Source organism: Somniosus microcephalus, chromosome 13 (genome assembly GCF_052327205.1).
Source record: "Somniosus microcephalus isolate GS21.2 chromosome 13, FLI_Smic_1.0, whole genome shotgun sequence".
NCBI lineage: Eukaryota > Metazoa > Chordata > Chondrichthyes > Squaliformes > Somniosidae > Somniosus > Somniosus microcephalus.
The window spans coordinates 9,075,514-9,103,390 of NC_140999.1; the positions used below are offsets into that span (position 1 = coordinate 9,075,514).

Genomic DNA, 27,877 nt, shown 5'->3' on the forward strand with positions numbered 1-27,877 from the left:
GAGCTCAAACCTCTGAGTTGTCAGACTTTGGAGGAAGTGAGAAAATGGGGAGAAAGGATGAGAGGGAAAGTGGGAGAGGATAAGATGGAAAGGGAGAGAGGATGAGTTTATAAAGGAGGAATGGAGCTTTTGTTGTGTGTATGGGGGGCCTTGGTTTCTGCTGAGTGTGGTGACCTTTCTGGATCTAGTGGGGAGTTGCAATATTTTGTGTACTGGAGTCTCCATATTTGTGTTGACGAGAACACTGTTTTTCTACGTATAGGGCTCGCACCTCTTGTGTGTACGGAGGTCGAGTTATTGGGGGTCTTGCTTTTTGTGTGGTTAGGGAACTTGCTTTTGTGAATCTAATATTCCCCATAATATACATTGGGGGAAAAATTCAGTATCGCCCCGTTTGGGGCGCCATTATCGGCCGTGCGCAAAGTTTAGCGCCTGGCGCTAATTATCGCCTCTGACAGCAAACTTGGCTTTTATCGCCCCTGGAGGTGATTGGAGCGCTAAATCAGGCGCCTCACACCTGTCTTAAGGCGCAAAGGCCGAGGAGCGAGGCGCTACCTCAGAGCGCTGGCAAAGCAAGGAAGGGCAAATCAAAATGAACCTGCAAAGTGCTGCTCAGTACTCAAAACCCCTTCACACAGCGTTGAATCTCTCCAGAAGTCTCTCTCTCTCACTCAGAATGCGTGGTGCAAAAATGTCACCGACAAAAAAAGGCAGGAAGCAGTCGCCTTTAAATAGCGCTCCCCCAGTCCCTTCCCGACTGCAAAACACTCCCCTCAACCTGTCGTTGTTAGCGGCAGGCGGTAAGGCAGGGGACGCCACTCAATTTCCGGTCCGGGGCGCTAACGGGGCATTGCGCACTCGACTGACGTCACAATCTGCCGGCGCAGGAGATCGTGGCGGTAGTGTTTAGCGCCGCCACAAAATGTCAAGTTAATTTCGCGAGCGGCGCAAACATCGCTGCGCCTGGATGCTAGTTGCTTTGCGCCCCATTAGCGCCCTCTTAAGGCACTAACGGGAGGTGCAAACAACTGAATTTTTCCCCCATTAGGTCTAATATTCGGCTGCAATAGATACAGCATCTCCTATTCCCTATAGATCTCTTATTCTCTATAATATACACAGGGGCTGCTATTCTCTATAATATACACAGGGGCTGCTATTCTCTATAATATACACAGGAGCTGCTATTCTCTATAATATACACAGGGGCTGCTATTCTCTATAATATACACAGGAGCTGCTATTCCCTATAATATACACAGGGGCTGCTATTCCTTATAATATACACGGGCTGCTATTCCCTATAATATACACGGGCTGCTATTCTCTATAATATACACAGGGGCTGCTATTCCCTATAATATACACAGGAGCTGCTATTCTCTATAATATACACAGGGGCTGCTATTCTCTATAATATACACAGGAGCTGCTATTCCCTATAATATACACAGGAGCTGCTATTCCCTATAATATACACGGGCTGCTATTCTCTATAATATACACAGGGGCTGCTATTCCCTATAATATACACAGGAGCTGCTATTCTCTATAATATACACAGGGGCTGCTATTCTCTATAATATACACAGGGGCTGCTATTCCCTATAATATACACAGGGGCTGCTATTCTCTATAATATACACAGGGGCTGCTATTCTCTATAATATACACAGGAGATGCTATTCCCTATAATATACACGGGCTGCTATTCTCTATAATATACACAGGGGCTGCTATTCCCTATAATATACACAGGGCCTGCTATTCACTATAATATACACAGGAGCTGCTATTCCCTATAATATACACGGGCTGCTATTCTCTATAATATACACAGGGGCTGCTATTCTCTATAATATACACAGGGGCTGCTATTCCCTATAATATACATGGGCTGCTATTCTCTATAATATACACAGGGGCTGCTATTCACTATAATATACAGAGGAGCTGCTATTCTCTATAATATACACAGGGGCTGCTATTCCCTATAATATACACAGGAGCTGCTATTCCCTATAATATACACGGGCTGCTATTCTCTATAATATACACAGGGGCTGCTATTCACTATAATATACACAGGGGCTGCTATTCTCTATAATATACACAGGGCTGCTATTCCCTATAATATACACAGGGGCTGCTATTCCCTATAATATACACAGGAGCTGCTATTCCCTATAATATACACGGGCTGCTATTCTCTATAATATACACAGGGGCTGCTATTCACTATAATATACACAGGGGCAGCTATTCTCTATAATATACACAGGGGCTGCTATTCCCTATAATATACACAGGAGCTGCTATTCCCTATAATATACACGGGCTGCTATTCTCTATAATATACACGGGCTGCTATTCACTATAATATACACAGGGGCAGCTATTCTCTATAATATACACAGGGGCTGCTATTCTCTATAATATACACAGGGGCTGCTATTCTCTATAATATACACAGGGGCTGCTATTCTCTATAATATACACAGGGGCTGCTATTCCCTATAATATACACAGGGGCTGCTATTCTCTATAATATACACAGGGGCTGCTATTCTCTATAATATACACAGGGGCTGCTATTCCCTATAATATACACAGGGGCTGCTATTCTCTATAATATACACAGGGGCTGCTATTCTCTATAATATACACAGGGGCTGCTATTCTCTATAATATACACAGGGGCTGCTATTCCCTATAATATACACAGGGGCTGCTATTCCCTATAATATACACAGGAGCTGCTATTCCCTATAATATACACAAGCTGCTATTCTCTGTAATATACACGGGCTGCTATTCCCTATAATATAAACAGGGGCTGCTATTCTCTATAATAGACACAGGGGCTGCTATTCTCTATAATATACACAGGGGCTGCTATTCTCTATAATATACACAGGGGCTGCTATTCCCTATAATATAAACAGGGGCTGCTATTCCCTATAATATACACAGGAGCTGCTGTTCTCTATAATATACACAGGGGCTGCTATTCCCTATAATATACACAGGGGCTGCTATTCCCTATAATATACACAGGGGCTGCTATTCTCTATAATATACACAGGGGCTGCTATTCCCTATAATATACACGGGGGCTGCTATTCCCTATAATATACACAGGAGCTGCTATTCTCTATAATATACACAGGGGCTGCTATTCTCTATAATATACACAGGGGCTGCTATTCCCTATAATATACACGGGGGCTGCTATTCCCTATAATATACACAGGAGCTGCTGTTCTCTATAATATACACAGGGGCTGCTATTCCCTATAATATACACAGGGGCTGCTATTCTCTATAATATACACAGGGGCTGCTATTCCCTATAATATACACAGGGGCTGCTATTCCCTATAATATACGCAGGGGCTGCTATTCCCTATAATATACACAGGGGCTGCTATTCCCTATAATATACACAGGGGCTGCTATTCTCTATAATATACGCAGGGGCTGTTATTCTCTATAATATACACAGGGGCTGATATTCACTATAATATACACAGGGATTATTTTCTGTATTATATGTTTTCAAAATTGTTTCTGGTGGATTTACTGCTCGTTCTTGTCCATTTGTTCAGTTCCTGAACCATTTGTTCTAGGGTCTTGTATCAGAGTACAGACTCTGACTACCCAGAGATATGGATCAGGACAGCCACAGGAACACAAACACTACAGACAGAGGCTTTTGCACAAACTTAGCATCCTACTTTTGCAGAATTGATCTGCATGTCAAAACTTTCCTGTTCAGACTGGCAGATAAACACAGACAACTATTATCTTTTGGTTGGCGGGGGGAGGGGGGTGGAATTTGTGTGAGAATGTCGGATGGGAAGTGATAGACTTCCTACAATATGCAACAATCCATTTTTCCATGAGAGTTTCAATGCATTGCAGATTCTCAATGTTTAAAGGTGTACGGCCAATTGTACCAACTTTAGCCCGTGAACGGCATTTGCTGTATTAGCAACTTAGGAACAGGAGGAGGCCATTCAGCCCCTCGAGCCTCTTCAGCCATTCAGTGAGATCATGGCTGATCTGTATCTCAACTCCATCTACCTGCCTTGGTTCCATATCCCTTAATACCCTTGGCTAACAAAAACCTATCAATCTCAGTTTTGAAATTTTCAATTGACCCCCCAACCTCAACAGCTTTTTGGAGGGAGAGAGTTCCCGATTTCCACCACCCTTTGTGTGAAGAAGTGCTTCCTGACATCACCCCTGAACGACCTGGCTCTAATGTTAAGGTTATGCCCCCTTGTTCTGGACACCTCCCACCAGAGGAAATAGTTTCCCTCTTATCTACCCTATCAACTCCTTTAATCATCTTAGACACCTCAATTAGATCAGCCCTTAATCTTCTATACTCAAGGAATATAAGACTAGTCTGTGTAACGAGTCCTCATAATATAACCTTTTTAGCCCCGGTTTCATTCTGGTGAATCTGTGCTGCACCCCCTCCAAGGCCGATATATCCTTTCCGAGGTGCTCCACTGCGAACAGGGTCGACGGTTGCCTTGTGCGGGATCTGTGCAAGGGTTTGGTTTGGGGATTGGCTACACTTGAGCTGGACCAAGAGCTGGGCCGAGAGGAGCTGGACTGAGAGGAGCTGGACTGAGAGGAGCTGGACTGAGAGGAGCTGGGCCGAGAGGAGTTGGACTGAGAGGAGTTGGACTGAGAGGAGTTGGACTGAGAGGAGCTGGACCGAGAGGAGCTGGGCTGAGAGGAGCTGGGCTGAGAGGAGCTGGACTGAGAGGAGCTGGACTGAGAGGAGTTGGACTGAGAGGAGCTGGGCCGAGAGGAGTTGGACTGAGAGGAGTTGGACTGAGAGGAGTTGGACCGAGAGGAGCTGGGCCGAGAGGAGCTGGACTGAGAGGAGCTGGGCCGAGAGGAACTGGGCCGAGAGGAGCTGGGCCGAGAGGAGCTGGACCGAGAGGAGCTGGACCGAGAGGAGCTGGGCCGAGAGGAGCTGGGCCGAGAGGAGCTGGACCGAGAGGAGCTGGACCGAGAGGAGCTGGACCGAGAGGAGCTGGGCCGAGAGGAGCTGGACTGAGAGGAGCTGGGCCGAGAGGAGCTGGACTGAGAGGAGCTGGGCCGAGAGGAGCTGGGCCGAGAGGAGCTGGACTGAGAGGAGCTGGACCGAGAGGAGCTGGGCTGAGAGCTGGACTGAGAGGAGCTGGGCTGAGAGGAGCTGGGCTGAGAGGAGCTGGACCGAGAGGAGCTGGGCTGAGAGGAGCTGGGCCGAGAGGAGCTGGGCCGAGAGGAGCTGGGCCGAGAGGAGTTGGGCCGAGAGGAGCTGGACTGAGAGGAGCTGGGCCGAGAGGAGCTAGACTGAGAGGAGCTGGGCCGAGAGGAGCTGGGCCGAGAGGAGCTGGGCCGAGAGGAGTTGGACTGAGGAGGAGCTGGGCTGAGAGGAGCTGGACTGAGAGGAGCTGGACTGAGAGGAGCTGGGCTGAGAGGAGCTGGACTGAGAGGAGCTGGGCCGAGAGGAGTTGGGCCGAGAGGAGCTGGACTGAGAGTCTGCCTGGACTGACCAGCGATGGACGGTTACGGCAACTGGGTCTGATGGGGCCTCTGACTGTGGGAAAATCATTGGTTAGGCTGTTAGCAGTACTGAGGGAGTGCTGCACTGTCAGAGGTGCCGTCTTGCGGATGAGACGTTAAACCGAGGCTCGGTCTGCTCTCTCAGGTGGACATAAAAGATTCCACAACATTACTCAAAGAAGAGCAGGGGAATTCTCCCCGGTGTCCTGGCCAATATTTCTCCCTTAACCGACAGTGACTCCACTTCAAAAAATACTTCATTGGCTGTAAAGCGCTTTGGGACGTCCTGAGGTCATGAAAGATGCGATAGAAATACCAATCCTTCCTTCCTTACTTCCTTCCTTCCTTCCTTCCTTTCTTTCTTTCTTTCTTTCTTTCTTTCTTTCTTTCTTTCTTTCTTCCTTCCTTTTCCTTCTTCTTTCTTTCTGTCCAGTTTTGATTTTTATGAGGAGCAATTAGAGAACTGGGGCCATTAGAACATAAGCGGTTAAGAGATCTAATAGCGTCGTTCAAAATTATGCAGGATTTCTATTAAGTTGATTAATTGTAGCCAGAGAATCACGTGCAACAGCTTCTCTTCCTGCTCCCGCATTGTTACCTCTAGTGTCCCCCAAGGATTTATCCTTGGCCCCCTCCGATTTCTCATCTTTATGCTGCCCCTTGGCAACATCATCCGAAAACACAGCGTCAGTTTCCACATGTACGCTGATGACACCCAGCTCTACCTCACTACCTCTTCTTACGACCCTTCCACTGTTGCCTCACAGCGCCAGAGACCCGGGTTCAAATCTGGCCTCGGGTGACTGTCTGTGTGGAGTTTGCACATTCTCCCCGTGTTTGCGTGGGTTTCCTCCGGGTGCTCCGGTTTCCTCCCACAGTCCAAAGATGTGCGGGTTAGGTTGATTGGCCATGATAAAAAAATTGACCCTTAGTGTTAGGGGGGAATAAATATGTGGGGTTACGGGGATAGGGCTTGGGTGGGATGGCTGTCAGTGTAGGGACCGGGTGCTAGGGTTTGGATGATCAGCCATGATCTCGTTGAATGGCAGAGCAGGCTCGAAGGGTCGAGTGGCCTACTCCTGCTCCTATCTTCTATGTCTCTAAATTATCAGACTGCTTGTCCGACATCCAGTTCTGGATGAGCAGGAATTTTCTCCAATTAAATATTGGGAAGACCGAAGCCATTGTTTTCGGTCCCCGCCACAAACTCCGTTCCCGAGCCACTGACTCCATCCCTCTCCCTAACATCTGTCTGAGGCTGAACCACACTGTTCGCAACCTCCGTAACATCGCCCGTCTCCGCCCTTGCCTCAGCTCATCTGCTGCTGAAACCCTCATCCATGCCTTTGTTACCTCTAGACTTGACTATTCCAACGCACTCCTGGCCGGCCTCCCACATTTTACCCTACGTAAACTTGAGGTCATCCAAAACTCGACTGCCCGTGTCCTAACTCGCACCAAGTCCCGTTCGCCCATCACCCCTGTGCTCACTGACCTACATTGGCTCCCGGTTAAGCAATGCCTCGATGTCAAAATTCTCATCCTTGCTTTCAAATCCCTCGCCCCTCCCTATCTCTGTAATCTCCTTCAGACCTACAACCCTTTGAGATATCTGCGCTCCTCTAATTCTGCCCTCGTGAGCATCCCTGATTTTCATTGCTCCACCATTGGTGGCCATGCCTTCTGTTGCCTTGGCCCTTAGCTCTGGAATTCCCTCCCTAAACCTCTCCACCTCTCGACCTCTCTCCTCCTTTAATGGAGCAAGTGGGAGGGATTCAAATTCCTGGGACATTGGAACCGGTTCTGGGGAAGGTGGGACCAGTACAAAACGGACGGTTTGCACCTGGGCAGGACTGGGACCGATGTCCTAGGGGCAGTGTTTGCTAGTGCTGTGGGGGAGGGTTTAAACTAAAATGGCAGGGGGTTGGGAACCTTTGCAGGGAGACAGAGGAAAGGGAAACAAGGATAGAAGCAAAAGACAGGAAGGAAAAAAGCAAAAGTGGCAGTCAGAGAAATCAAGGGTTTAAATCAAACATGGCCACAGTAAATAATAATTCTAAAAGGTCTAAGTGTTAAAAAAACAAGCCTGAAGGCATTGTGTCTTAATGCGAGGAGCATTCGTAATAAGGTGGATGAATTAGCTGCGCAAATAGATGTAAACGGATATGATATGATTGGGATTACGGAAACATGGCTCCAGGGTGACCAAGGCTGAAAACTCAACATCCAGGGGTATTCAATATTCAGGAAAGACAGGCAAAAAGGAAAAGGAGGTGGGGTAGCATTGCTGGTTAAAGAGGAGATTAACACAATTGTAAGGAAGGATATTAGCTCTGATGATGTGGAATCTATATGGTTAGAGCTGAGAAATACCAGGGGGCAGAAACCATTAGTGGGAGTTGTATACAGACCCCCAAACAGTAATGCGGAGGTTGGGGATGGCATTAAACGGGAAATTAGAGACGCGTGCAATAAGGGCACAGCAGTTATCATGGATGACTTTAATCTAAATATAGATTGAGCTAACCAAATTAGTAACAATACTGTGGAGGAGGAATTCCTGGAGTGTATACGGGATGGTTTCCTGGACCAATATATCGAGGAACCAACTAGAGATCAGGCCACCTTAGACTGGGTATTATGTAATGAGAAAGGAATAATTAGCAATCTTGTTGTGCGAGGCCCCTTGGGGCGGAGCGATCATAATATGATAGAATTCTTCATTAAGATGGAGAGTGAAGTGTTTGACTCAGAGACTAGGGTCCTGAATTTAAATAAAGGAAACTACGATGGTATGAGGCGCGAGTTGGGTAGGATTGATTGGGGAATGTTACTCAAAGGGTTGACGGTGGATAGGCAATGGCAAACATTTAAAGATCGCATGAATGAACGACAGAATTTGTTCATCCCTGTTTGGCATAAAAATAAAACAAAAAGGGTGACTCAATCATGGCTAACAAGGGAAATTAGGGATAGCATAAGATCCAAGGAGAGGACATATAAATTGGCCAGAAAAAGCAGCAAACCTGAGGATTGGGAGCAGTTTAGGATTCAGCAAAGGAGGACAAAGGGATTAATTAAGAGGGGGAAAATAGAGTATGAGAGTAAGCTTTCAGGCAACATAAAAACTGACTGTAAAAGCTTCTATAGATATGTGAAGAGAAAAAAATTGGTGAAGTCAAGCGTAGGTCCCTTGCAGTCAGAATCAGGGGAATTTATAATGGGGAACAAAGAAATGGCAGACCAATTAAATACATACTTTGGTTCTGTCTTCACAAAGGAGGACACAAATAACCTCTAGGGTCTAATGAGAAGGAGGAACTGAATGAAATCAGTATTTGTAGGGAAATGGTGTTAGGGAAATTGATGGGATTGAAGGCCGATAAATCCCCAGGGCCTGACAATCTACATCCTAGGGTACTTAAGGAAGTGGCCTAGAAATAGTAGATGTATTGCTGGTCATCTTCCAAAATTCTATAGACTCTGGAACAGTTCCCATGGATTGGAGAGTAGCTAATGTTACCCCAGTATTCAAAAAAGGTGGTAGAAGGAAAACGGGGAATTATAGACCGGTAAGCCTGACATTGGTAGTGGGGAAAATGCTAGAGTCCATTATAAAAGATGTAATAGCAGAGCAGTTGGAAAGCAGTGACAGGATTGGACAAAGTCAACATGGATTTACAAAAGGTAAATCGTGCTTGACTAATCTACTGGAATTTTTTGAGGATATAACTGGTAGAATAGATAAGGGAGAACCAGTGGATGTGGTGTATTTGGACTTTTAGAAGGCTTTCGATAAGGTCCCGCATAAGAGATTAGCATGTAAAGTTAAGGCACATGGGATTGGGGGCAAGGTACTGACTTGGATAGAGAACTGGTTGGCAGACAGGAAGCAAAGAGTTGGAATAAACAGGTCTTTTTCCGAGTGGCAGGCAGTGACTTGTGGGGTACCGCAGGGACCCCAGCTATTCACTAAGGAAGTGGTACTCGGTAAAATAATGGGACTCAAGGCGGATAAATCACCTGGAACTGATGGCTTACATCCTAGGGTCTTGAGGGAAGTGGCGGTAGGGATTGTGGATGCATTGGTAATAATTTTCCAAAACTCCCTGGATTCGGCAAAGGTCCCGGCAGACTGGAAAACTGCTAATGTAACACCCTTATTTAAAAAGGGCAGTAGACTGAAGGCTGGAAACTATAGACCGGTTAGCCTAACATCTGTGGTAGGTAAAATTTTGGAGTCCATTATTAAGGAGACAGTAACAGGACATTTGGATAATCATAATTTAATAGGACAAAGTCAGCATGGTTTTATGAAGGGGAAGTCATGTTTGACAAATTTGCTGGAGTTCTTTGAGGAAGTAACATATAGGGTGGATAAAGGGGAACCAGTGGACGTAGTGTATTTAGACTTCCAAAAGGCATTTGACAAGCTGCCACACAGAAGATTATTGCTTAAGATAAAAAATCACGGGATTGGGGGTAATATTCTGGCATGGATAGAGGATTGGCTATCTAACAGAAGGCAGAGAGTTGGGATAAATGGTTCATTCTCAGACTGGCAATCAGTAACTAGTGGTGTTCCGCAGGGGTCAGTGCTGGGTCCCCAACTCTTTACAATCTATATTAACGATTTGGAGGAGGGGACCGAGTGTAACATATCAAAGTTTGCAGATGATACTAAGATGGGAGGGAAAGTAGTGAGTGAGGAGGACATAAAAAACCTGCAAGGAGACATAGACAGGCTAAGTAAGTGGGCAGAGATTTGGCAGATGGAATACAATACTGGAAAGTGTGAGGTTGTGCACTTTGGCAGGAAAAATCGTAGAGCAAGTTATTATCTTAATGGCAAGAAACTGGAAAGTACTGAAGTACAAAGGGATCTGGGGGTCCTGGTGCACGAAACTCAAAAGGTTAGTATGCAGGTGCAGCAAGTGATTAAGAAGGCCAATGGAATGTTGGCTTTCATTGCTAGGGGGATAGAATATAAAAATAGGGGGGTATTGCTTCAGTTATACAAGGTATTGGTGAGACCGCACCTGGAATACTGCGTACAGTTTTGGTGTCCATACTTAAGAAAGGACATACTTGCTCTCGAGTCAGTACAAAGAAGGTTCACTCGGTTAATCCCGGGGATGAGGGGATGGACATATGAGGAGAGGTTGAGTAGATTGTGACTCTACTCATTGGAGTTCAGAAGAATGAGAGGCGAACTTATTGAAACATATAAGATTGTGAAGGGGTTGGATCGGGTGGATGCGGGGAAGATGTTCCCGATGATGGGTGAAACTAGAACTAGGGGGCATAGTCTTAGAATAAGGGGCTGCTCTTTCAAAACTGAGATGAGGAGGAACTACTTCACTCAGAGGGTGGTAGGTCCATGGAATATGCTGCCCCAAAAAGCTGTAGAAGCTACATCATTACATAAATTTAAAACAGAAATAGACAGTTTCCTAGAAGTAAAGGGAATTAAGGGTTATGGGGAGCGGGCAGGAATTTGGACATGAGTCTAGGTTCGGATCGGTCATGGCCCTGTGGGTAGCGGAGCGGGCCCAGGGGCCGTATAGCCTGATCCTGCTCCTATTTCGTGTGTCTAATTCTGTTAGATTCAGGAGATGGTTCTGTGATAGTGGATTGGCGGTTAGGATCAGATCAGCCATGATCTTATTGAATGGCGGAGCAGGCTCGAGGGGCCGATTGGCCTACTCCTGCTCCTATTTCTTATGTTCTTATGTTCTTATGTTAATATATATTAATGATCTAGACGAGGGAACTAGATGTAATATCTCCAACTTTGCAGATGACACAAAGCTGGGTGGGCATGTGTGCTGTGAGGAGGATGCCGAGAAACTCCAGTATGATTTGGACAGGTTGGGTGATTTGGCAGATGCAGTATAATGTGGATAAATGCGAGGTTATCCACTTTGGTGGCAAAAACAGGAAGGCAGATTATTATCTGAATGGCAATAGATTGGGAGAAGGGGAAGTGCAACGAGACCTGGGTGTCCTTGTGCACCAGTCGCTGAAGGTAAGCATGCAGGTGCAGCAGGCAGTTAAGAAGGCAAATAGTATGTCGGCCTTCGTAGCGAGAGGGTTTGAGTACAGGAACAAGGATGTCTTGCTGCAGTTGTACAGGGCCTTGGTGAGACCACACCTTGAGTATTGTGTGCAGTTTTAGTCGCCTTATCTGAGGAAGGATGTTCTTGCCATGGAGGGAGTGCAGCGAAGATTCACCAGACTGGTACCTGGGATGGCAGGAATGACGTATGAGGAGAGATTGGGTCGATTGGGCTTATACTCGCTAGAGTTTAGAAGAATGAGAGTGGATCTCAGTGAAACTTATAAAATTCTAACAGGACTAGACAGACTAGATGCAGGAAGGATGTTCCCGATGACGGGGAGTCCAGAACCAGGGGTCACAGTGTAAGGATAAGGGGTAAGCCATTTAGGACTGAGATGAGGAGGAATTTCTTCACCCAGAGAGTGGTGAACCTGTGGAATTCTTTACCACAGAAGGCAGTTGAGGCCAATTCATTAAATATATTCAAGAAGGAGTTGGATATATTTCTTAAGGCTAAAGGGATCAAGGGGTATGGGGAGAAAGCAGGGACAGGGTACTGAATTTGGATGATCAGCCATGATCGCATTGAATGGCGGAGCAGGCTCGAGGGGCCGAATGGCCTACTCCTGCTCCTATCTTCTATGTTTCTATGTTTCTACGTGTAACCGGCGGCCGATTGACTACTACATGTTTTCCACCACCGCCGCACGTTAAAACCTATCCTTGAAATTAAAACGTTTCCCCTGCGATTCGAAGAACTGCACTGTTGCTTCCGTTTCCTCCAGGCCCCAGAGCACCACTGTGCTGTGTGCAGGCAGGTGTACACCACACGCCAGGGCGAACAACGCTCCCAAACTTGGCGGGAGCATTGCGTGTGAGCTTGCAGCCTCCCGGGGCTCCAGATAAACAGACGGCTTCACACACATTGTGACGATAAGCATTGTGAAACCGGCCTGTCTGTCTGAGGCGCCAGGAAATTGCAACCTTGCACACAAAGTTCCTTCCATATTTGACAGAATCATCCAGCCTGGGGCATTGCTGTTTGTGGGAGCTTGCTGTGCGCAAATTGGCTGCCGCGTTTCCTACATTACAACCGTGTCGGCACTTCAAAAAAGTACGTCATTGGCTGTAAAGAGCTTTGGGACGTCCTGAGGTCATGAAAGGCGCTACAGAAAAGCAAGTCTTTCTTTTTTTTCTTTCATTGTGTAAAGGTGTTGAGAGATAAAATATGGGCCAGGACACCGGGGAGAACGCCCCCACACTTCTTTGAAATACCTGTAGTGCCATGGGATCTTTTACATCCACCTGAGAGAGCAGATGGGGGCCTCGGTTTAACGTCTCATCCGAAAGACGGCACCTCCGACAGTGCGGCACTCCCTCAGCACTGCACTGGGAGCGTCAGCCTAGATTTTTGTGCTCAAGTCTCTGGAGTTGGACTTGAACCCACGACCTTCTGACTCGGAGGCGAGGGGGGGAAAACAGAAAATGCTGGAAATGCTCAGCATCTGTGGAGAGGGAAGCAGAGTCGTGCACCTTTTGTCAGAACTGGAAGAAGTTAGAAATTTAACGGTTTATAAGCAAGTGCAGAGGCAGGGAGAAAAGAACGAAAGGGAAGGTCTGTGATAGGCTGGACGGCGGGAGTGGTGCAAGGCAAAAGTGGTTGTCAATGGGACAAGTAAAGAAACAAAAGATGGATCTAGAGGAGGTGTAAGTGGCAACAGCTGAATCATTACCAGCACCTGCTGTCTGAGAAAATGGGAGCGATGGTTATGATCTGAAATTGTTGAACTCGATGTTGAGTCCGGAAGTTGTAAAGTACCGAATCGAAAGATGAGGTGCTGTTCCTCGAGCTTCCGTTGAGCTTCGTTGGAACAGTGTAGGAGGCCGCGGACAGAGAGGCCAGAGTGGGAGTGGGAAGGAGCATTAAAGTGGCAGGTGACCGGAAGCTCGGGGTCACGCTTGCGGACTGAACGGAGGCGTTCCGCAAAGTGTCTAATTGCTACGTCCAATTGTTGAGATCAGCGAACTTAGCACAGGCCAGCGAGTAAACCTGGGACTACCCTGGTCGATCTGGTGCACTTCTTTCCCGATGTGTATCATTGAATCTCACAGCACAGAAGGAGGCCATTCGGCCCATTGTGCCTGTGCCGGCTCTTTGAAAGAGCTGTCCAAATAGTCCCCACTCCCCCCCTGCTCTTTCCCCATAGCCCTGCAAATTTCTCCTTTTCAAGTATTTATCCAATTCCCTTTTTCTTTTGGAAGTTACTATTGAATCTGCTTCTGAAGGGTTAATTACTAGTCCTCGCCCTTTTCGGGCTACCCCAGATCAGGCGTATTCTCCAGACATTCACCTTCAATTAAAGTTAGAGATAGCCGAATTCTATAAGACGCTTAATTGGGTCTAGAGGTCCAGGCTATCTCTCCCTAAAGGAAAGGAACGACTTGAAGATGTTACATCCTCCAGATAGCACTTTTAATAAGTTTAAGCACGGTGGCATAGTGGTTAGCACTGTTGCCTCACAGCGCCAGGAACCCGGGTTCGAATCTGGCCTCGGGTGACTGTCTGTGTGGAGTTTGCACATTCTCCCCGTGTTTGCGTGGGTTTCCTCCGGGTGCTCCGGTTTCCTCCCACAGTCCAAAGATGTGCGGGTTAGGTTGATTGGCTATGATAAATTGACTCTTAGTGTTAGGGGGATTAAATACATGGGGTTACGGGGATAGAGTGGGATATGTGTTGGTGTAGGGGTTACGGGGATCGGGTGGGATATGTGTCGGTGCAGGCTCGATGGGCCGAATGGCCTCTATCTGCACTGTGGGGTTTCTGTGATTCTGTGACTGTAATCTTCCAGATATTATGAGGGTCCAGGAAACTCCCCCAGAACTCTGCAACTCCTCACCAAAGAGTGTACAGAGATTGAGTTTGCGAGTTTGATACAGAAATACTCTGTGAGACAATTCTAAAAATATACAGATTTATTAAAGAACCGACATGTAGTTAACAGCTGGTGATTCAATCGCAACTTTAACAGTTCAAAATACAAATAGCTTACATTTCTTATTCTCAGAGATCCTTATTCTCAAATCTTAACTTTGTTACATTTTTACATTTCTTATTATTTCTAATCCAGGATATCCACCAAAATCAAATAAAAGCACCTTTTTGATCCCCGAGACTCAAAGAGTTAAAAACTTACAGAGCCTGCCTCTGAAGTTGAGAATCGCTTGCCCCTTCCAGTGACTTCTGACTTTCTATCTGAAAGTTCCATATTTTGTACCCTTTTTGCAGTGGTATATCCTTTGAAGTTTTCTGCTGATGTAAGTTAATTATCTCTAGTCATTCTTTCCATTGACTTCTTTCTAATCTTTCTGTCAGTTCAGCTGTTAACTTGCAGAATCCTGTCTCCTCTTTTAGGCATTCGAAGCTTATCATAAAAACAATATGACAGCTGTATCTATTTGATGCCATTTTTATCAAAGTCTCCTGTTTGTATCTTTTCACATTTAGAAGACCTTAACTGGTTGTATTACAGACTCCTGTCTCCGTGGTGTTCCAAGTTCAACACATAAACACTGTGATTGCTTGATGCACCTATTGGTGTAATATTTACAAAGTCTTCTGTTTGTACCTTTTACAATATGTAAATCAAAAACACTTCAACCGAGTACTTGATTGTTTCCCTAGCCATCTCAATTGGTTGGAAGCAGACTTCTGTCTCCTTGTTCTAAGTTTAACATAAAACTATTTTACGGCAGGTATTTCTTTTACTTGATGTCATTTTTTCAAAGGCACATGTTTTTTAAATTTATGTGATGCTTTCTGAAGTGTTGGTTTATAACACTTAACTTGGGCATTGCTATTGTGTTTCTTCCAATGTTCAGACATAGAGGAACCTCCAACCTGCTGTTTCAGCAGGGCTATTGTCTTAGTATCAATCAACCAATTCCCATTTCAAAAGCTTGTATGGTGTTTACAACTTTTGTGTCAACAAACCATCTTATCTCAGAAGCTTGTATTCACAGCTTGTGTCGTTGAGGCTTTTTAGATTTTTAAACCCAGTTTATCATGTTTTAATAAAGTCAGAAATTCCGTTCATAGGATGGTGTATCTTTCTGAAAAAAGGCTATTCCTTTAAACTTCCACCACCCTTTCAGGCAGCGCATTCCAGATCATCACAACTCACTGCGTGAAAAATGAAATCTGCTCATCTCGACCCCTTGGCTTTTTTTACCAACTATTTAAAATCTGTTGATTGATTTATTCTGGACCTGGGTCCTAATTACTTGTCTACCTCTGTCTGCGCAGACTCAGCCTCGATCTGTTAGGTATCGACAGCGATGGGGAAGGCGACAGAGAGGATGAAGGCCAGTCGGATCCGTTAGCGGACCAGTCAGTGTACTTGTTTCCAGAAACCCTCACGGCCGCCACAGCCAGTACGGAGAATGATACACGGGAAACCGGAGGTCAGGGGAAGACCGGCTCGAGCGTGACCGAGGACAAGATGACCGAGCAGGTAACTTGCTGGGGTTCCATTTGGGCTGTGATAGAACCGGTCATGGAACCTGACTGACGGGTAACATCCAAAGATTATGTTGTAGCTCATTGCTACTGATCTTCTGTTAAGGGCCAGAATACTAATCAACAGGGTGGATTTTCCTATTATTGCTCTTGCATGTAAACAACAACAATTTAAACATAGAAACATAGAAGATAGGAGCAGGAGTAGGCCATTCGGCCCCTCGAGCCTGTTCCGCCATTTAATGAGATCATGGCTGATCATCCAAATTCAGTACCCTGTCCCTGCCTTCTCCCCATATCCCTTGATCCCTTTAGCCTTAAGAAATATATCTAACTCCTTCTTGAATATATTTAATGAATTGGCCTCAACTGCCTTCTGTGGTAGAGAATTCCACAGGTTCACCACTCTGGGTGAAGAAATTCCTCCTCATCTCTGTCCTAAATGGCTTACCCCTTATCCTTAGACTGTGACCCCTGGTTCTGGACTCCCCGCCATCGGGAACATCCTTCCTGCATCTAGTCTGTCTAGTCCTGTTAGAATTGTATAAGTTTCAATGAGATCCCTTCTCATTCTTCTAAACTCCAGCGAGTATAAGCCCAATCGACCCAATCTCTCCTCATACGTCATTCCTGCCATCCCAGGTATCAGTCTGATGAATCTTCGCTGCACTCCTTCCATGGCAAGAACATCCTTCCTCAGATAATATACAGCATTTATACAGTACCTTTAACGTAGTAAAACATCCCAAGGCGCTTCAGACAAGAACCTTATCCGATCAAATTTGACACCGAGCCACATAAGGCGATATTAGGACAAGTGATCAAAAGCTTGGTCAAAGAGGTAGGTTTTGAGGAGTGTCTTAAAGGAGGAGAGAGAGGCGGAGAGGCGGAAAGGTTTAGGGAGGGACTTCCCGAGCTTTGGGCCTCGGCAGCTGAAGGCGCGGCCGCCAATGGTGGAAGATGCACAAGAGGCCAGAATTGGAGGAGCGCAGAGATCTCGGAGGGTTGTAGGGCTGGAGGATGTTACAGAGATAGGGAGAGTGGTGAGGCCATGGAGGGATTTGAACACGAGGATGAGAACTTTAAATTCGAGGCGTTGCAATCCTCCCAGTCCAATTTTCCTCCGGGTGGTGACACTTTCCGCGCAAGCACAATAAGAGGAAGATTTGCCGCAATATCTTGCTTGAGAGCCGCTCTGAAGAGACCTGCAACATGCTGCATGATGGGGTGATGGGACAAAGATCTTCGTCCCACCACATGGCCAGCTCCTGATTCCAACCATCCCACTGTGGATGGTTGCCAAGTAGAAACTAGGCAGAGGAAAGAAAAGCTAATGGCCCAATAGTACTACTAAGTAGGTGTATTTTAATAAGGTCCTTTCACTCAGTATATTGAGCTGGGATAACCCCATCGAGGAACATAGGGACAGGAGGAAGCCATTCAGCCCCTCGTTACTGCTCCACCATTCAATAGATCATGGCTGATCTAATATACCTGCCCATAACACTCCCATACCTTCCTTTGAGAAGGAGAGGGAACAGTACTAAATTGAGCTGTAGGTTTCTCTAGAAGAATGGATCAAATCACCTTGCTTATCCATGTTTATGTTGTGCCTTGTGATTTATTTATTGTATTGGAAGGAAAGGAGTCTCTCTATTATTATTCCCACTCTCCCTGTGCCTGCACCTACTGCAGTCAGGGCCCTCAGTCAATGCCACTTGGAACCATTCTCTAGAGCTGGCAGGGCGATAGACTTGTACTAGGCTGTGGTTTCGTCAATATTCTCACTGCTGATCACTGTCCAGTAGTAACCCCTGCTGGAAAATGAGTGTGATTCAATGCCCTGTAAGGACGGGACCGGGTCCAGCCGCAATGCCCCATGTGGTGGAATAGCCTACAACATCACTGTCAAGGCACTGCCCCCAGTGAGATCCTCCAATTCCGGCCTCTTGTCCATCCCCGATTTCCATCACTCCGCCATTGGCGGCCGTGCCTTCAGCTGCCTGGGCCCTAAGCTCTGGAATTCCCTCCCTCAACCTCTCCGCCTCTCTCTCTCCTCCTTTAAGATTCTCCTGAAAACCCACCTCTTTGACCAAGCTTTTGGGTCACCTGTCCCTAATATCTCCTTATGTGTCTCGGTGTCGGTTTTTTGTATCTGATTAACGCTCCTGTGAAGAGCCCCGGGCCGTTTCATTGCCTCGAAGGCGCTATATAAATGCAAGTTGTTGTTATTTTCTGATTCATGCGATTGACAACGGCAAACGTCAAGGAGTCTTTCTGAGCACTAGAGGGAGCTAGCACTAATTTCAGGGCAGCAGAGCTGGCATCGCCTCTTGGGCCCAGACACGGCTCGGCTCGGCTCGACGCCAGACCTTCTGGCCGGGAGATGTTGAGAGGCAGACGGGCGCTAGCTGTGCGTTTTATAACTCGCTTTTGTTTTTACATGTTTGAGGTTGTAAAAAGGCGTGGGGGGTGGGGGGGGGAAAGGGAGGGGAGTTGCTTCGAAACGTTCCGGCCCTTCTGCGGAATCGTTAACGTGCGCGCGCGGCTCCTGGAATCCGCAGACTTTACGGAGCATCCGGGGGAAGGAGGGAGGGAGAGGGGGGAGCGCGTCCAGAGCGAGTGCAGACTCACCGGCAGTAGAAACGGGGGAGGGAGGGAGGGGGAGGGGAGAGGCCCAGTTACGGGGATTTCCTGCTGGGAGGAGGGGCAGGATGGGCGGTAGATGCCCCCCTCCCCCCACAAACCACGCCCCCCTCCCCCCGCCACCCAACCCCACCTTGGCAGCCCGATGCCAACAATAGAGGGGGGGAGGGAGGGAATCTGTTGGGAATGACAGCTCATAAATTGCTCACCTCAGCCATTTCCTGACTGATTGTTCGGCAAAATAACCTGAGTCCAGACTGTATCTCTACCCCAGAGGGCGGTGGAGGCTCAGTCGTTGAGTATGTTCAAGACAGGGATCGATAGATTTTTGGACTCTAGGGGAATCAAGGGATATGGGGATAGGGCGGGAAAGTGGAGCTGAGGTCGAAGATCAGCCATGATCTTATTGAATGGGGGAGCAGGCTCGAGGGGCCGAATGGCCGACTCCCGCTCCTAATTCTTATGTTCTTATGACAGACACAGTTAAGATTAGGAGTTTGTTGGATGGGGAGTGACAGACGAGCACACCTTGTACCAGTCCACAGCAAGTAGGGTAGAGCCCTCTCACCCTGTGTCACTCCTGTACCCTGCATTGTCCCATCGCCCTGCATTGTCCCATCGCCCTGCATTGCCCCATCACCCTGCACTGTCCCATCGCCCTGCACTGCCCCATCGCCCTGCACTGCCCCATCGCCCTGCATTGCCCCATCGCCCTGCACTGTCCCATCGCCCTGCATTGTCCCATCGCCCTGCATTGTCCCATCGCCCTGCATTGCCCCATCGCCCTGCATTGCCCCATCGTCCTGCACTGCCCCATCGCCCTGCACTGCCCCATCGCCCTGCACTGTCCCATCGCCCTGCACTGTCCCATCGCCCTGCACTGTCCCATCGCCCTGCACTGCCCCATCGCCCTGCACTGTCCCATCGCCCTGCATTGCCCCATCGCCCTGCAGTGTCCCATCGCCCTGCAATGTCCCATCACCCTGCATTGTCCCATCGCCCTGCACTGCCCCATCGCCCTGCACTGCCCCATCGCCCTGCACTGCCCCATCGCCCTGCATTGTCCCATCGCCCTGCATTGCCCCATCGCCCTGCACTGCCCCATCGCCCTGCACTGTCCCATCGCCCTGCACTGCCCCATCGCCCTGCATTGCCCCATCGCCCTGCATTGCCCCATCGCCCTGCATTGCCCCATCGCCCTGCACTGTCCCATCGCCCTGCATTGCCCCATCGCCCTGCATTGCCCCATCGCCCTGCATTGCCCCATCGCCCTGCACTGCCCCATCGCCCTGCACTGCCCCATCGCCCTGCACTGCCCCATCGCCCTGCATTGCCCCATCGCCCTGCATTGCCCCATCGCCCTGCACTGTCCCATCGCCCTGCATTGCCCCATCGCCCTGCATTGCCCCATCGCCCTGCACTGCCCCATCGCCCTGCATTGCCCCATCGCCCTGCATTGCCCCATCGCCCTGCATTGTCCCATCGCCCTGCATTGCCCCATCGCCCTGCACTGTCCCATCGCCCTGCATTGCCCCATCGCCCTGCATTGCCCCATCGCCTTGAATTGTTCCATCGCCCTGCATTGCCCCATCGCCCTGCATTGCCCCATCGCCCTGCATTGCCCCATCGCCCTGCATTGCCCCATCACCCTGCAATGTCCCATCGCCCTGCACTGCCCCATCGCCCTGCATTGCCGCATCGCCCTGCATTGCCCCATCGCCCTGCACTGTCCCATCGCCCTGCACTGTCCCATCGCCCTGCATTGCCCCATCGCCCTGCAATGTCCCATCGCCCTGCATTGCCCCATCGCCCTGCATTGCCCCATCGCCCTGCATTGCCCCATCGCCCTGCACTGTCCCATCGCCCTGCACTGTCCCATCGCCCTGCACTGCCCCATCGCCCTGCACTGTCCCATCACCCTGCACTGCCCCATCACCCTGCACTGTCCCATCGCCCTGCAATGTCCCATCGCCCTGCACTGTCCCATCGCCCTGCATTGCCCCATCGCCCTGCACTGTCCCATCGCCCTGCAATGTCCCATCACCCTGCACTGCCCCATCGCCCTGCACTGCCCCATCGCCCTGCACTGCCCCATCACCCTGCACTGTCCCATCGCCCTGCAATGTCCCATCACCCTGCATTGCCCCATCGCCCTGCACTGTCCCATCACCCTGCACTGTCCCATCGCCCTGCAATGTCCCATCACCCTGCACTGCCCCATCGCCCTGCATTGCCCCATCGCCCTGCATTGCCCCATCGCCCTGCATTGCCCCATCATCCTGTACTGTCCCTTCATTCTTTGTAGAAAATGAAGGCCCAGGTTCAACTCCTGGCCTGTGCTGCGTTCTTTGATCTCAGTTGGCTGATCCTGAGGGGTACTTGAGATTTGCAACAGGCCACTGTTTCTCTGAGAGGTTCCCCTCCTAAGAGTTGCCCAGTGACCCTCACCGCTGAAAGTTGCGTGTGTATGGTCATTGAGTGAGGACAGAGTTAGGGCTCGAATCTGGGACCTCTGTATTGAACGCTCTGCCAACACTCACTGTCACATATGTAGAATGGCTGCTTGGATGGGAGTCCAAGGCAGGGGTCTAGTGGGGTTCATGGAACCTTACCCCTGTAATCTCGCCTTGCACCCTCTGTAAACTTCAGCTCATCTAAAACTCTGCTGCCCGTATCCTAACTCGCACCAAGTCCCGTTCACCCATCACCCCCAGTGCTCGCTGACCTACAATGCCTGGTCAATGCCTTGTTTTAAAAAATTCTCATCCTTGTTTTCAAATCCCTCCATGGCCTTGCTCCCTCCCTATCACTCTAATCTCCTCCAGTCCGACAACCCTTTGAGATCTCTACGCTCCTCCAATTCTGGCCTCTTACGTACCATTGATTTTCATCACTCCACCATTGGCGGCCGTGCCTTCAGCTGCCTGGGCCCCGAGCTCTGGAATTCCCTCCCTAAACCTCTCCGCCTCTCTATCTCTCTCTCCTACTTTAAAACGCTCCTTAAAACCTCCCTCTTTGACTAAGCTTTGGGTCACCTGCCCTAATATCTGCTTATGTGACTCGGTGTCAAATTTTGTTTGATAATCGCTCCTGTGAAGTGCCCTGGGATAAACATAGAAACATAGAAGATAGGAGCAGGAGCAGGCCATTCGGTCCCTCGAGCCTGCTCCGCCATTCAATGAGATCATGGCTGATCATCCAAATTCAGTACCCTGTCCCTGCCTTCTCCCCATATCCCTTGATCCCTTTAGCCCTAAGAAATATATCTAACTCCTTCTTGAATATATTTAATGAATTGGCCTCCACTGCCTTCTGTGGTAGAGAATTCCACAGGTTCACCACTCTCTGGGTGAAGAAATTCCTCCTCATCTCTGTCCTAAATGGCCTACCCCTTATCCTTAGACTGTGACCCCTGGTTCTGGACTCCCCGACCATCGGGAACATCCTTCCTGCATCTAGTCTGTCCAGTCCTGTTAGAATTTTATAAGTTTCAATGAGATGCTAAAGGCGATATATAAACGCAAGTTATTATTGTTGTAAGCATCTTCAGTAGAGGGAAGAAATGAGAAACTGTCTAACAGGAATGGATCAGTAAACATATTTAATTCCATGCATCTATTTTATATTAAAGATAATTTCACACAGGTCTAAGTGTACGATGGCTGTAGTCTAGATCTGTCTCCCACATCTGTTGTCAATCTTATGCTCAAATTGCACTTCAATGTGTCTGTTTCCAGCTGACTCTGGCCTACTGAAGTGCAAAGTGACATGAAGCTTGCAGCAATTTGTTCCATTATTAAAGAGCACATTGTTCTAAATAAACACAAGGGTAAACCCCTCGGTCAGCACTAAAACTCTCTCAAAAAAAAAACCAACGAAGTGCGGCTCCTTTCACTCCAGGTGTAGGCCGTGGCCTTGGAACTCGGCCTGTGTGCAGTGTCAGGCTATTGGAGCAAGGCCTGGCTGCCCTTCGGCGAGTAGTTGCTGCTGCAAGGCCCTCTGGGCCTCCGTTCACGGGCTAGTCTGGCCGGCCTCCCACCTTCCAACCTCCGTAAACTTCAGCTCAACTAAAACTCTGTTGCCCCCGTGTCCCGAACTCGCACCAAGTCCCGTTCGCCCATCACCCCCTGTGCTCGCTGACCTACATTGGCTCCCAGTCCAGCAATACCTTTAGGGAAAAATTGAGTCGCGCCCCCTTTGGGGCACTAACTTTGCCGGGGCGCTACTTTTAGCACCCCGAAAAGATTAGCGCCCCCGCGGCCGAAATTGAGTGGTAGCGCCCCAAGAGGGAAGCAGGGCGCTACTTGAAGCGCCCCACCTACCTCTTGGGGCGCTGTGAGGGAATATCACGGCGCGCTGCGGCACGTCGCGCCGCGGTACTTCAGGCCTTCTTCCCCTTCTTAAAGGGAAGGGGCCTAGCGCAGCGCAACCCGGGGTCCAGCTGGGCCACCAGGGATCGGGAGTGCCGGCAAAGGAGCCCGGCACTCAAGAGAAGTGCCGGGCTCACGGACCGCAGCTGGCACTCCACGGGGGGCTGGTCAGGAGGCCGGGGACGGCAACGGGGGCAGGTTTTGGCAGGCGGCTAGCAACAAAAATGGCCGCCCGGGACCTCGCCTTTAATTAGCGCCGCCCCGGCCGCAGATAGGCCCCCCCTGACCCCGTAGCATCCGGCGGTAAGTCAGGGGGCGCTACTGAAGATTGCGGCTGGGGTGCGAGCGGGGCGCTGCACACGGCGATGACATCATCGCCGGCGGCGCATCACCGCGGGGCGCTAATGGTTACCGCCGCCGCTAACCACCCGCTGAATTTCGCGGGAGGCGTTGGCGACGCCACACCCGGGCGCTACTTGCTTTGCACCCCGTTAGCGCCCTCTTAGGGTGCTAACAGGAGGCGCAAAGCAACCAAACTTTTCCCCCCTCGATTTTAAAATTCTCATCCTTGTTTTCAAATCCCTCCATGTCCTCGGCCCCCTCCCGAACTCTGTAGCGTCCTCTAGCCCTACAACCCTCCGACATATCTGCTCCTCCAATTTTGGCCTCTTCTGCAGCTCGATGTCCATCGCTCCACCATTGGTGGCCGTGCCTTCAGATGCCTCGGCCCTAAGCTCTGGAATTCCCTCCCAAAACCTCTCCGCCTCTCTAGCGCTCTCTCCTTAAAACCTACCACTTTGACCAAGCTTTTGGTCACCTGTCCTAATATCTCTTTATGTGGCTCGGTGACAAATCGCCCCTGTGAAGAAGCGCTTTGGGACATTTTACTACGTTAAAGGGCTATATAAATGCAAGCTGTTGTTGTTGTAGGGATATTCCCTCTCCTCTTGCTCTCCAGTGAAGTAGACTTTTTAAAATTCATTCTTGGGATGTGGGCATCACTGGCAAGGCCGGCATTTATTGCCCATCCTGATTGCCCCCCGAGAAGATGTTGGGGGGGGGGGTGGTGGGGGGTCTTTCTCTCGAACCGCTGCAGTCCGTGCGGTGAAGGCGGTCCCGCAATGGCGTTTGAGTGCCTTCACCACACAGACTGCGGCGGTTCGAGATGAAGGCCCACCACCACCTTCGGGAGGGTAGCTAGGGACAGGCAATAAACGTCGGTTTTGCCAGCGAACCCTGCATCCCGAGAATGAATTAAAAATAGTAGGGAATTCTAGGAAAGAAAAAAGAAAGACTTGCATTTCTATAGCGCTTTTCACGACATTAGGAGGTCCCAAAGCACTTTACAGCCAATGAAGTACTTTTTGAAGTGAAGTCACTGTTGTAATGTAGGAAATGTGGCAGCCAATTTGCGCACAGCAAGCTCCCACAAACAGCAATGTGATAATGACCGGATAATCTGTTTTTGTAATGTTGATCGAGGGTGAATACATGGATGGGTGAAGACAGCTCCATATCTATTTATTTTATTTTACCTCATTGAAACATTTTAGTGATGTTGGTTGAGGGATAAATATTGGCCAGGACACCGGGGAGAACTCCTCCTGCTCTTCTTTGAAATAGTGGCCATGGGATCTTTTACGTCCACCTGAGAGAGCAGACGGGGCCTCGGTTTAACGTCTCATCCGAAAGACGGCACCTCCGACAGTGCGGCACTCCCTCAGCACTGCACTGGGAGTGCCAGCCTAGATTTTTGTGTTCAGGTCTCTGGAGTGGGGACTCGAACCTAATGATGACGAAGGAATATAGGTCCAGGTGTGAGCAGGTGGGGAAATCGAGGGACTTTGAGAGCAGTGATGTCTGAGAGTGAATCCCAGTCAGTTGGTTACTGATGCTCTTGCTTGTTGCCACCAGGAGACAAAGAGTCCGAAGATGCGGCCACGATTGCAGGCGAGCTATTCGTATTCCTCCAAGGCGGCTCAGATCCGCTCTTCCCGGAGTCTGGCTGCATCCCAATCCAGAGAAGCAGGTGAGTGAAGCTGTGAGGAGGACACAAAGAGCCTGCAAAGGGATATACAGGAAACTCTCGATTTACCGGCACCCAAACAACCGGCAAAATTCAGGAGTCGGCTCAGTTAAGTTTTTCTTCATATTAGTGGCCGTTCCTGGGATCTGTGGCTGTGTAATCGGGGGTTTCTGCACTTGTTGCTAAGCAACAGGGACGCTTGGTCTGTGGCCAGGGTTGCTGCAGCTGTTGCTAAGCAACAGGGAAGCCTGGATCTGTTGCTGCGTACGGAGCTCTCGTACCTTTTAACTATAACTCTCTGTAATCCGGACTTTTTGATAAACCGGCAGCACGCCGGTTCCATCGGTGACGGATAAAAAAGAGTTTCCTGTAGACAGGTTAAGTGAGTGGGCAAGAAGGAAATGTGAGGTTGTTCACTTTGGTAGGAAGAATAGGAAAACAGAATCTTTTTTAAATGGTGAGAAACTTTCAAATGTTGGTGTTCGGAGAGATTTAGGTGTCCTCGTGCAAGAAACACAGAGGGCTCGAATTTCATCGGGCCGTTGAGGTGGGCTTGGAGGCGCGTGGGGGGTTAAAATCCCGAAATCAGGGGTCCCAACCCCATCCCGCCCCCAACCCGCCTCCATGCCCGTTTCCCAGGAGGTGGGTACCCGACCTGTGCTGGGAGCCGCCTCCCCGAGGCGGGAAGGGGATTAGTGCCAATTAACTGCCTGTTAACAGGTAGTTAACAGGCAGTTTTTAGCCTAATCCCTATTTTTATCGCTGAAGTGTGGGCTTCCCGACGGCTCCAAACCATGCCAAGTTAGTGAGGCGGACCGTCGGGCTGAAAGGCTTGGAGGGTTCGAGATGTCCAGTGTTCAGGTGAGTGATGGGTGCATGAGTGCAGAGGTAAGTGTGTTTGGTGTGTAAAATGTTTAAATAAGTTTTACTTACCTTTACTTAATAATGCAGTCTTCCTTCCTTCAGGTCTCGGGAGTCCCTCATCTCACTGGCACAGAAAGCAGAATGGCCGCGAGCTGTCAAAATCTGCAGCCTCTGCTTTCTGTTCTGGAGAGATCTCTAAATCAGCCTGAGAGGAAGGAATTAACTTAGAGTACAGATTGTCAGTGTTTGACAGCTTCAAACAGCTGTCAAACGCTGATATTTCATCTGTCAAAAGCTCTTGACAGATGAAATATCAATCTGTGACGTCACCTGTTGCCGGGTGGCCCTTAATTGGCCTGCTGAGCCCGCTGGGCGGGGTCAACAAGGTCAATCAAGGGAAAATCGCGTGGGTTGGCCACAACTTGATGGAGGCGGGACTACAACCCAAAAAGTGGGAGTCCCGCCTCCTACACGCCTCCATTGATAAAATCCAGCCCAGAGAGTTAGCATGCAAGTACAGCAAGCAATTAGGAAGGCAAATGGCATGTTAGCCTTTACTGCAAGGGGTTTGGAGCACAAGAGTGAGGAAGTCTTACTGTAATTGTACAGGGCTTTGGTAAGACCACACCTGGAGTACTGTGTAGAGTTTTGGTCTCCTTACCTAAGGAAGGATATACTTGCCTTGGAGTCGGTGCAACGAATGTTCACTAGATTGATTCCTGGGATGAGAGGGTTCACCTATGAGGAGAGATTGAATAGAATGGCCCTATATTCCCTAGAGTTTAGAAGAATTAGAGGTGATCTCATTGAAACAGAAGATTTTCAGAGGGCTTGACAGGGTAGATGCTGAGAGGTTGTTTCCCCTGGCTGGAGAGTCTAGAACTAGGGGGCACAGTCTCAGGATAAGGGGTCGTCCATTTAAGACTGAGATGAGGAGGAATTTCTTCACTCAGAGGGTTGTGAATCTTTGGAATTCTCTACCCCAGAGGGCTGTGGATGCTGAGTCGTTGAGTATATCCATGGCTGAGATCGATAGATTTTTGGACTTTAGGGGATATGGGGATTGGGGAGGAGAAAGTGGAGTTGAGGTAGAAGATCAGCCATGATCTTATTGAATAGCGGAGCAGGCTCGAAGGGCCGTATGGCCGACTCCTGCTTCTAATTCTTATGTTCTCATGTTCAACAGGGCCCACAACTCCATGTCTAAGAGCCTCCTCCACACTCCCCATACCTCAGTTGGTGAATCCACCACTTGGCTTAGCCGTCGAATGATCCCAGGTGTTGTCCTACAGACCGGGAGGAGTCAGCTGACCTCACAACAGGCAGCAGTAGGCCTCCAAGAATTGGCCTCAGTACCCATGGCTACAAAGGGACACAAAACCAGCCCACGGCTCCTCCCCCCCCCCCCACCACCCCCTCTTGGTGGCTGCCCAATGACCCTGACTGGAAAGTGGATGAGGGGCAAGGGCAGGATTGGAGATAGCTGTGAAGCCCGCTTTGAGCAAATAGGCCACTGGCATAAACAGAATGGCCACTTGGGTGAGGTACCAGAGCATGGCTGGATGCTGTGGAGCTGAAACCCAGCCAGAGACAGCGCCTTCAGGAGAGGAAAGGGGGAAATTGGGAGCAATATATTTGTCTCCTCTGCCTTCACAGTGAGGGAAATCTGGGGCATCGATTTCCCCAGTGCCAGATTAACTAGTGAGGTCCTCACTCGGTGGGACAGGGCCCTCCCTCTGGGACAGGGCCCTCGCTCTGGGACAGGGCCCTCGCTCTGGGACAGGGCCCACGCCCTGGGACAGGGCCCACGCCCTGGGACAGGG

At 49.2% G+C, this 27,877-nt stretch overlaps 1 protein-coding gene across 1 annotated transcript in view; it reads left to right on the top strand.

The window, feature by feature from the left end:
• Nucleotides 1-27,877, top strand: part of LOC147108035 (uncharacterized) — an 82,607-nt gene that overhangs the window by 34,646 nt on the left and 20,084 nt on the right. The window contains exons 4-5 of the mRNA XM_086005983.1: nucleotides 15,936-16,143; nucleotides 25,079-25,193. Coding sequence (XP_085862109.1) covers nucleotides 15,936-16,143; nucleotides 25,079-25,193 — 323 coding nt within the window. The remainder of the gene's footprint in view (nucleotides 1-15,935; nucleotides 16,144-25,078; nucleotides 25,194-27,877) is intronic.